At 35.5% G+C, this 12132-nt stretch overlaps 1 protein-coding gene across 1 annotated transcript in view; it reads right to left on the reverse strand.

Annotated features, from left to right (window-relative positions):
* DIAPH3 (diaphanous related formin 3) overlaps window positions 1–12132 on the reverse strand; it is a 923535-nt gene that overhangs the window by 868346 nt on the left and 43057 nt on the right. Inside the window, exon 2 of the mRNA XM_042781617.1 lies at window positions 1691–1723. Within this exon, the coding sequence (XP_042637551.1) occupies window positions 1691–1723 (33 nt within the window). The remainder of the gene's footprint in view (window positions 1–1690; window positions 1724–12132) is intronic.

A 12132-nucleotide genomic window follows, 5' to 3' on the forward strand; every position in this document is an offset into this window, starting at 1 on the left:
CCCATCAACAGAAGAATAGATAATCAAACTATGGTACATACACACAATGGAATACTATGCAACACTAAAGAATAATGTAGAATCTGCAAAACATCACATAACGTGAATGAACTTGTAGGACATAATGCTGAGTGAAATAAGTCAATCACAGAAGGCCAAATATAGTGTTAGTTGATTATTATAAAAGTCAAGGAAAGGTTTCTTTATGGAAGGAAACTTTCTTTCTTGGTTACCAAGAGTAAGGAAAGGGAGGATAGAAAAGGAGGGGAGGAAAGGGAACATTGAAAAAAAAAAAAAAAAACATGCATTGACTCATGTCACTTTAGTTTTGTGTATTTCACTGTACATAAATTATATTTCAATAAAGTGTATTTTAAAAAAAGAAAGAAAGTGTATACCATGAGAAACTAGTGGAACAAGATTCAAACCATGGCTGCACCACCTGCCACCTGTCCACACTTGCGCAAGTTGCTCATTTTATCCATCTGAGCGTCAAATGTTCTCAGTTGTAAAATGAAGACAGAATCTACCTTGCAAGGTGAGAAATAACATACCTAATGTGTACAAGGGCTCCACATTGTGTCTACTTTATAAATATAATTATATGAAGAATATTTGTTATCCAGAAAACTTTACATCCACATTCTTTTACAGGTATTGTCCAGAGGAATAAAACATATCAATATTCTAAGTGGATTTTTTAAATCCTTCTTGTCTGAATCTATCTCACTCATCTGTGCATCTTTCCCAGGTGCCTAGGGAACAATACTTTGAAGATGAGAAGTACTGAACTAGTGTCCAAGGCACTTGACTGCTAAACAGAATGCTGGCGGTTCAAACCCACCAGCCACTCCTCAGAAGGAAGGTTGTGCAATCTACTTCCATAGTGATACCACCTTGGAAACCCAAGGAGGGGTCGCTATGAGTCGGGTCTGACTCGACAGCACATAACAACAACAACAACGTGTTCTTGGCACTCTACTTTGGACTTGACATGTGGTAAGGCTGAATTCAAACACCTCGTCTATTGAGTGCCCTACTTTTTCATCTATACTGACTTCTATGTGTTATTGCTTATATATGTGTTGTTGTTGTTGTTGTTGTTGTTGTTGTTGTCATTCTTTACTAAGTAAGAGTTACGTTCAAATATACATTTCTCAGAAAAAAAATGTATTTGAATATCAAGAATCAGTAATGGTGCTATAGAGTGGTAACTACCTATAAGAAAACTATTATTTTGAACACACAGAACATATAATAAGACATGCTTATTCTCATATTTTTAAGCAAAAATTTTTTAAATACATGCATGATAGCTCAGTCTGGTTTACTTTAATTAGCAAGTATACATTCTGAACAGCTGGCGTGTCTTTACCTAGTTTCCCACCTTTCTGAAATGTAGAAGTCACCTCCAAAGAATGAGAGCTGATTCAAATGATTCAAAGTTGACTAATACTTTTTAATTAAACAAATTTTTTAAATTTACACACCGTCTATTCTCTTCTACAATTTAAAAGCAACAACGGATTGTTTTTACTAGTTCTGCCCCTTATTTTAACACTAGAAATAAGTCTTTTCAAATACATGCAATTTTTAGAAATATCAAAAAGAAGGTGTTAGTGAAGCCCACCACAACCATTACATGGTTAGTTAAGATTCACACCAAAGGAAACATTGAGGATAACCTTACCATATCATCTGTCAGTGTCTTAATATTTAAATGCTGCAAATGAAAGAAACCAATCATATCAGTAATTTATAACAGCTTTTTTTTTTATTTTAGTTAATAGAGTAAATTTAAAATTCTACAATGCTAAGTTAAATGTAATTAAATTCTTGACAGTTTAATAAAAATGCATTATATATTGTTTTAATCTCTTTCTCAAAAAGATGGGCAAAAGTTGCCCTGAGTATATTCATTTCAAACATTTACCAAAATTTCTTGACTTTGTAAAAAAAAAAAAAAAAAGCTGAAAGCTTAATTGTGGTACAATAAATATACCCTCCCAGTTAATATTATTAACTACTATTAATATATGGTAACACAATGGATAGAAAGATGTAAATTTATTGTCAGAAAAATTGTTTTTAAAAGTGTGAAACTTTGTATCTACCATTAGTGTTCAGCATAATAGATAATGAAGTACTTTGTTGGCTTAATTAACTTAAACAATCCTAGTAAGAAGAGTGTACTGGAATGACTATTTGCATTTTTAACATCAGTTTGATTTATCACCAGTGGTGATAGTAGACAATTCTTAATTTCATTGCTAGCTTCTTGGGGAACACTTTTGCTGATTTCCTTGTTAGACAAACATAAGGCCACTTAGCCAATAAATGAACTTCCTGCAAAGTAGATTTCAAAAGAAAAAAATAAGTACAAAAAAAACCCCACAGTTATCTAAAGTTTTGTACACCCTAGAATCAGGCAAGATTACATATTCAAATAACTGGAATTAATTTCCAGTTTCTATTCTTATTCATTGTACCATGATATCCTTAAAAGGGCAGAGAAAGGGTCAAACACATATTCTAAACAAGAAGCCAAGTCTATTATTTTATAAGTATAAAATTACATAAGTTAGCAATTCATCATCTAATAGAGTAATCGGAACATAGTAAAATTCAACCTTTATTGAAGAGGAAGAAATTTATCATTCATGTGTGTACCCTGCAGTATACATTTTTGCTCAGTGATGATCCAGATTAAAAACGTGTGTGGTGTAAATCACTATCCCAGATTCTCCTCTCCCTTTCTTTGACTAAGATATTCCTTCCTCTAGCACAGAGGTGAGGAAGAAACTGTTAAAAATCAAAATGGTCAGTGAGTTTATGTTAATGGGGAGGAATAATTTGGAAAAGGAGAATGGGAATGTTGTACAACTTGAAGAATGTAATCAATGTCACTGTATTGAACATGCAGAAATTGTTGAATTAGTGTATGTTCTAATGTGTATATTTTCAAAAATAAAATTTTAAAAAAATAAGGCTAAAGAAACAAAACATAAAGCTGAAATCTTGTATCTATGCCACAATAAAGAGAAAGCATCTAGTTGAACAAATGAAATATTCCTAAATACCAGGTTAATTTACCTAAAGACAGTGCCATAAAAGTGGCATTTAACACAAGATCAGCAACAACGAAAACAGACAACTTTAAGAAAAATGAGACTAAGGTCCATGCAAGATTTCTGATCTGAAAACTACACAGAATATATGGAAAGTATTAAATAGAAAAAGTAGGGAATGTAAGTTACATGATGTAAAATCCAAAAGATGTAAACATCTAAGAAGAGCATTTTCATATAACTTTAACAGCCTAAAATGGACAGTCTTTTAAGTTAGAGTTGGACTCATAATTTAAAGAGAGAAAAAGAGATGTAGTGTATCACAAAAGACACAATGAGACCCATTTTTTATCATAGTTTTTTGACATTCTTAACCCATCTTATTGAGGTGCCACCTTTTAAAAGGATTGCTTAATTTGTTAAATGTTTTATTTGTTTTTACTTGTTTTTCTAAAACTATATAATGCATATATAAGCAGTTAGAACCTGCATTATGATAAACAATCTTTAAAAAAAAAGTGATAGTCACAAAAGAAGTATAATGCAGGGGAAGCTTACATGAAGAAATAAGATCACTCAAAAGGATGTAGGTGTGGAAACCATAACAGAGTCTGGGAAAAAAGCAAGAAGCTAAGGTCAAGTTCATTATTCCTTCTTTTCTGGAAAACACCTATCGATTCTCACCACCAGCAAGAGAAGCCAGTAGGGCAGGAAATGACAGCAAATTCAATGGCCCATGACAGGACTGGAGATATTGACTTAACAGAGTAAGTGGCTGGAAAACTGATCTAAGAGTTTTGTTGCTGTATCAAAACAATAAAAGTCAGAATAGCTTTCACTTCAAGATTCAGCTCTCAGGAACAGAGATTAAACATATATGAGGTTGCACACATGCAATCTTAAAGAAATGAAAAACATGTTAGCATTAAAATCTGAATAGATCTACACACAGGTAATACTTCCTAAAAAATGACATTTGCAATCACAGTTTACTTCAAACATGACTTAAAGAAAACTTAAAAAAAAATGAACACAAAATTCTCAGTGAAAAAAATATAAAGGCAGTGTCAACTGGTACCCTTTTATGGGATATTTGAATGTTAATATTAAATTGAAGTTTATCATTCTAAGAAGATGTTTATCCATTAAGTTTAAACTGCTATCAAAGAGAGAGAAAAGGAATATGAGAGCAAATCCTTAGAAAATTCTGTGAGGTTTTTACTTTACTTTTGTAAATAAACATCCACAATGGTAATATTCTTAATTTAAAAACTAAAAAAAAAACTTTATTATACAAAAATATTGCTTTTATACTGGTACTTGCAATATGTTTAAATGTTTGATTAATCAAGACACTTAAAAATGAGGAAGTGACTGTTTATAGCCACAACCGTTGCTATCTTCCAGTTGAACAAAACAGAAGCTGCACACATCAATCCAGCTCATGAGAAGCATTCGCTGACATATACTGCAAGAAGAAATATGAAACCTAAAGTTGACTACTAAATCTAAGTAAGTAGAACACCTTAAGAAAATAATAATCTGATAGTAATTTTTCGGTATTACATTTGACCAAACAAACCAAAAAATAAATAAATATATCTTTGGCAACTTCAATCTTTTCTCCATTTATTATGACTCTGCTAATTGGTCCAGTTGTGAGGATTTTTATTTTATTTATGTTGAGGTGTAATCCATACTGCAGACTGTAGTCTTTGATCTTCATCAGTAAGTGGTTCAAGTCAGCTTCACTTTCAGCAAACAAGGTTGTGTCATCTGCACATCGCAGGCTGATAATGAGTCTTCCTCCAATCCTGTTGCCACGTTCTTTTCCATAAAATACAGCTTCTTGGATTATTTGCTCAGCATACAGATTGATTAAGTATGGTGAAAGACACAACCCTGATGCACACACCTTTCCTTATTTTAAACCATGCAGTAGCCCCTTGCTCTGTTCAAATGACAACCTCTTGGTTTATGTACAGGTTCCTCAGGAGCACAATGAAGTGTTCTGGAATTCTCATTCTTCTTGATGTTATCCATAATTTGTTATGATCCACACAGTTGAATGCTTTTGTATAGTCAATAAAATACAAGTAAACATCTTTCTAGTGGTGTTGTTTACTTTTATCCAAGACCCAGAACAAAAACCAAATGGTGCTTTTGAGTTGTGATGTTGGTAAAGAATAGCGAAAGTACCATGGACTGCCGGAAGAATGAACAAATCTGTCCTGGAAGAAGTGCAGCCAGAATGCTCCTTGGAAGTGAGAATGGCCAGACTTCATCTCACCTACTTTGGTCACAATGTCAGAAAGGACCATACTCTGGAGAAGGATATTATGCTTGGTAAAGTGGAGGGTCAGCAAGAAAAGGGGAAGGCCCTCAACAAGATGGATTGACACAGTGGCTTCAATGATGGGCTCAGGTATAGCAATGATTGTGAGAATGGCGCACAACCAGGCAATGTTTCATTCTGCTATACATAGAGTCACTATGAGTCAGAGTTGACTCGATGGCACCTAACATCAGCAACATATATAGATATGCATGTGTGTGTGTGTGTGTGTGTGTATACACACACACATTTAATATATATATTAAAAGCATATAATGCTAAACATATGTAAACATTCACACCTAAATAATACTTTGTGACTTTCATTTATATTTCCTGGCCTATTATTCTATTAAATGTTTGTAATGCTTTATGGCATCAGAATAGAATAAAACTGATGATCATATCAAAATATAAATAGTCATTTACATAGAACCACTGGTAACTGATTGAGGTACATTGAGACTCTTTTCCTAAGGTTGCCATTCATAGACTGAACCACTAAAAACTCACTCTTCTTCCTGTGGTCCTATGCTTCTGGACTTGCTAATTCTATTTTCTCCCTAAAAAGTATGAAGCACCGAATATAGATAGGTAACAATGTTTCTGCTAATAACAGTTCCTAAAATGTATGGTGTTCAAGAGTTTCACTCTAGGTTTGAAAGAGTTGGAAAAGCCTTTACAGATTTTTCTTCTAAAGAACACAGAATCCCAAAAAAAAGGTAGAAACACAGAACATAGGTTTCTCTGTTCTCATTTAAGTAATGCATCAAAACTTTTATTGAAGACAGTACATGCTGACAAAAATAGACCTAGAGCTTTGAAAGCTCTATGCGAAATTCTGTGACTATGAGGAGATATGAGAAAGTCCTTCCCCACCCTGCTTAGTTTACAAGCAAGTAACAAAGAACAGATAAATTATATAATAATACAAAGTAACTTTAAAAAAAAAAAAAAAACCTGAGATCTGCAAGCAAAAAGAAAAAGATTCTAAGCTGTAGTCCAAAATTTTAGCAAATTTTCTGTTTTATTTAATTCCTTAGCACATGGAGCAAAGGATCTACCCTTGATAGCCAGTATCAGATGTCAAACTATCAGGCTTGGATCAGTTTGGTGTTTTCATTGGAGCCAAATGATTGGGATTTTAAAAAATAATTTTTGCTGCTCCAGCTTAATTCCATTAAATTTACATCATTTAACATTATGAGGGATAAAAACCTGTAGGATTTCAGCTTTCAAACACACATGGCTCTGGCCCAATTTTCACAGACTAGACTCCAACCAGCTGGTTTTCAGCTTTTTAGTGTAACAAGAAAGTCATACCAAGACCTTCTTTGAAAAAGTAGATCAGAGGGCCTCAGCCTCCCAAAACTCTGATTCGGTGGATCTAAGGTGGGGCTTAGGAATCCACATGCTTAAACGACCCCTTGGTGATGCTGGTACCATCTGAGAAACCCACCACTCTCAGCTATTAAACATTCCCTCAGCCTGCACACATAAGAATTTCGTGTTATGTGGTTTACTTAAAAAACTGGGTGTCACTGGAACAAGCTAAATATAGCAACTATATATGTTGCTGATGTTAGGTGCCATTGAGTCAGCTCTGACTCATAGCGACCCTATGTACAGCAGAACAAAACATTGCCTGGTCATGCACCATTCTTACAATCATAGCTATACCTGAGCCCTGAGCCCATCGTTGCAGCCATTGTGTCAATCCATCTTGTTGAGGGCATTTCCCTGTTCTTGCTGACCCTCCACTTTACCAAGCATGACATCCTTCTCCAGAGAATGGTCCCTTCTGACAATATGACCAAAGTAGGTGAGACGAAGTCTGGCCATTCTCACTTCCAAGGAGTATTCTGGCTGCACTTCTGGGACAGATTTGTTCATTCTTCTGGCAGTCCATGGTACTTTCACTATTACATGGTACAGATAACAACTACAAGAAAATTTCAAAGAAGTGAAAGACAAGGGACTCGTACAACTGGGGCAGGTTTTGCATGCCATCAAAAAAGTGACAAGTACCCACCAGAACTGTTTTAAAAGACTACAATGATGTCTGGTATAGAGGATGAATTCCCAATTTCATCACTTATCCAAATCATGACACAATACTATTTACTTGAGATAGTGCATAAATGGAACTAATGCCTGGAGAAGGATATCATGCTGGATAAATAGAGGGTCAGTGAAAAAGGGAAAGATCATCAATGAGATGGATTGACACAGCGGCTGCAACAATGGGCTCAAGCATAGCCATGATTGTGGGGATGGTACAGAGCAGGGCGGTGTTTCATTCTATTGTACATGGGGTCGCTATGAGTCAGAGCTAATTTGACAGCACCTAACGAGAACAACGAGTAAAAGGCAGATTACTGACTAAGGTTACAGCAAAGTTATACCTTCAGAGGAAAAGGGTATATATTTTCTCTTAATCATAATTTGTATTTAACGATCATATGTTAAAATATTGTGCACAGTGTTTTAATTTAATCTTATTCCTTTCCATCAGTACACATATGAATATGTACTTTAACCTACTCACATTTATCGTCCACATACTTGTGTTTATTTTAATGTCAACACTAATCGTATAGACTATGAAATGTAACATAGCATTACTACTAACAATGACACTAAACACACCTGTTGTTTTTGTTGTTATGCACTGTCAAGTGAAACCTGACTTATAGTGACCCCTTCTTGGGTTTCCGAGGCAGTATCACTACAGAAGTAGATTGCCTAACCTTCCTTCCGAGGGCTGGTGGGTTTGAACCACCAACCTTCTGGTTAGCACTCAAGTGCCTTAGGTACTATGCTATCAGAGCTCCTAAACACACCTAGAGAACCTATCTAGGGGTCATTTCCCTGACAACAACACAACACACCTATGTATGAAAATAGTATTCTTCAAGGGCTCCAAATTTAATCATATCTCAAAATGGTCTGGAAAAAAAAAAAACACTAAAGCTTTCCTAGCCTTGAGGACAAAAGTAGAGTCAGCTCCTTGATAATACAAAGAGCTTTTAAGTCTAATGGCACTTAATGTGGCCATTTTTCAAGTCTGAGATGGAAAAAGTGAGAAGAGATGTTAGGAACAAGTGAAAATTAAGAAAAGCTCTGTAGTCTTCTTTAATCTGTCCGTATATTTAAAACACTAATACTGCCTACCTCAGAAAGAATCCACTATCCACGCTTCTCTTCTCTCATGAACCCCAGAATCCAGACTTCCCTTCCCCGTAATTCCTACTTCTTGAGAGGACAGTCGTTAAGAAAGATCAGCTTTCAGAAGGTACTTTTCAAATATCCACGTAAGTGAAGAGAAAAAATTCATTTTAAAGAAAACTTAAAAATATCTTCTAAAAGATCAAAAGTTTGCAACACACCATCTAGGAAACAACCACCTTTCTAGAAAATGCACTTTTCAAATTGTTGCTTGGAACTCTCAGCTAGATAGTACACCACTGTGGCTGGGCACCAAACAAGTCGTTCTTCATTCTATCATAGCTCTAGTGTTCTTTTCCTTCAATGAATATATTCAACACTGAGGTGAAACTAAAGGGAAAACATAATGGCAAATTCTAATAACATCTAATAAAATCCTTATGTGGGTGGAGCAAATGGTTAAGTGCTTGACTACTAACCAAAAGTTTGGCAATTCAAAACCATCCAACAGTGCCTTGGAAGACAGGCCTGGCAATCTCCTTCTGTGGTATAGTGATTGGTATGGCCCTTCTAGCCATGGTCATTGTGATTCCCACCAGCTGAAAGAATGGGACATGCAAATGTGAGGTGCTTGTGGCCCACCACAAGCACAAGGTCACTAGGAGTCAGAATCAACTGATGGCACTATACCACCAGAGCTCCTTCCTATAAGCAATCAGAGCTCCTATATATCTCCTATATACCTCCCATACATCTTGTCAAAGACACAAATTTAGACTGGATATTCCTAACGTTGGGAGCTCTGGTGGCATAGTGTCTAAGGCATTTGACTGCTAACCAGAAGGCTGGGGATTCAAACTCACCAGCCACTTCTCAGAAGGAAGATCGAGCAATCCACTTCCATCAGGACACTGCCTCAGAAACCCAAGGAGGGGTCGCTATGAGTCAGAAACATCTTATTAGCAGTAAATTTGTTTGGTTTATTATTACTATTATTATTTCTAATGTTAATACAGAACCAATCATGAGAAGGTTGGAAACAAAGGAGGCTGGTGATAGAAATGCTGGAGATCAAATGATAGAATTCTGCAAGACCAACAATGGACTCGAACATAGTGGCAATTGTAAGGAGGGGGTGGGACTGGGCATTGTTTTGTTCTGTTGTATATAAGGTTGTTATGAGTCAGAAGCAACTCGACAGCACCTAACAAAAACAATATAGAACCAGATATCATTTCACATATATTTTAAAGGAATTTCTTTGTTTACATTCTACCATCATATACAAACCAAAAAAAAACCAAACTTACAGCCATCAAGTCATTTCCGACTCATAGCAACCCCTCCTTCAGTTTCCGAGGCAGTATCTCTATGGAAGTAGATTGCCCAATCTTCCTCGCGAGGAGTGGCTGGTAGGTTTGAACCACCAGTCTTCTGGTTAGCATCATATAAGGGAAGGAAATTTGTTTAAACCTTTTTAGAAGAAAACAGTTTGATGAAATAAATCCTATGTTTATGCTCTTTAACACAGTAATTCTATTTCTAATATTTATACTTGTTGTTGTTGTTATTTGCCGTCGAGTAGGCCCCGACTCATAGCGACCCCTCCTTGGGTTTCCGAGGCAGCATCACTACGGAAGTAGGATTGCCTAACCTTCCTTCCGAGGAGTGGCTGGTGGGTTTGAACCGCCAGCCTTCTGGTTAGCCGTCAAGTGCCTTAGGCACTATGCTACCAGAGCTCCTATATTTATACTTAGGAAATAAAAAGAAATATAGTCAAAAGTTTATACACAAATTTGTATGACTACTCTGGTGGTATAGTACCTAAGGCACTTGACTGCTAACCAGAAGGCTGACAGTTCAAACCCACCAGCCACTCCTCGGAAGGAAGGTTGGGCAATCTACTTCCATAGAGATACTGCCTCAGAAACCCAAGGAGGGGTCGCTATGAGTCGGGTCTGACTCGACAGCACATAACAACAACAACACAATTTTTCAAGTTACTATAACTGGAATGAACCTAAAACTTCCCAAAACATGGGAGGTTAAGCAAAATATAGTACCACTACATGGAAAAATAAGGAGCTCTGGTGGCACAGTGGTTAAAGCATTCAGATGCTAACCAAAAGATCAGGGCTCAAACCCACCAGCCACTCTACAGGATAAAGGTGTGGCAGTAGGCTTCTGTAACAATTTACAGCCTTGAAAACCCTCTGGGGCAGCCCTACTCTGTCCTATAGGGTTACAAGGTGTCAGAATTGACTCCATAGAGGTAGGTTTTGGTTTCATACAGAAAATGGTTACAATACAATGTTACATTTAAAAAGGTATTCTTAAAATGACACATAAAATATACCTTCAACTTCATTAATGCACACAAATTTATAGAAAAATTAAGATAGGAACTACTGTTAATTGTATATATCTGGCTTGTGGGATTTTTACCAATTGTCCACAATGAGTAGATTTACTTTCATAATGAGAAAAATTCTTTGCTGTTGTTGTTTTTAAGTTACCATACTCTTCAGACTAAGCAGAAAATATAGATTAGTTCTTTTTCAAATAAAAAATGTATGTATCAGTCAGTAAAAGAAAAAATGAAAATCTAAATAATCTAATAAATACTGTGTACATACCTTTTAATAAGCTGGGTTTAAAATGCATATTTTCAAATATGTCAGAATATATTAAACACATTATTCATTTGTTTTCTAATTCACATATATAAATTAACCAATCTCAAAAAGCTCCTTGGTTTTGTGAATTATTGATGTTGTCACTTGCTAGAGACTTAATTCCGAGAAAAATATAAGAATCACTACATCACAAGTACAAATCCTTTTGACACAAATTCAATTTCTGTGGCAACAATAATTTATTGACTTAGCTTTATTTTTCTATTCTGTGACACTTATTAATGGCAGAGATAAAAGAAATCTATCATTTTTCTTGTAAATGTAAACGATACCATGCTATCTCAAGAAAGTTAAGGTAAATACCATTATACTTCCTAATCCCTTAACAAAAGTGAGGACATGATGCCAAAATAAAAGAAATACATAAGACTTGTGATTTTTCAAACAAGATCTCGTCTCATACCCCTAACAGTTTCTTTTTCAGTACACAATATAATTAAGCTACCACCATGTGTACGATACTACATTAAATAAGATGATGCAGTTCCTTACCTGAGAAGCTTACAATCAAAAGACTGAAAAGATATGTAAGCAAACAGTCAAAATGCAAGACAGTAGGATAAGCATAACAGAGGTACTTAATGGTGACTGGAAGAAAAGGGAAAGGTTCCACTAGTTAATTATATTTGCTTAAATTCATGATTATTAATAGGCGAACATTATAGCAATGATATAAGACTAAAGTCAAATAACATTTTAGCCATGACTTTAGTAAAACATGAAATAGAAAATTAGTTCTTCTTACATAAGAGATTCCTAACATATTCATTCATAGTGCCTAAGGCACTTGACTGCTAACCAGAAGGCTGGCGGTTCAAACCCACCAGCCACTCCTCGGAAGGAAGGTTGGGCAATCTACTTCCGT

Source organism: Orycteropus afer, unplaced genomic scaffold (genome assembly GCF_000298275.1).
Source record: "Orycteropus afer afer isolate SDZICR_OR568_19922 unplaced genomic scaffold, OryAfe1.0 scaffold00138, whole genome shotgun sequence".
Taxonomy (NCBI): Eukaryota; Metazoa; Chordata; class Mammalia; order Tubulidentata; family Orycteropodidae; genus Orycteropus; species Orycteropus afer.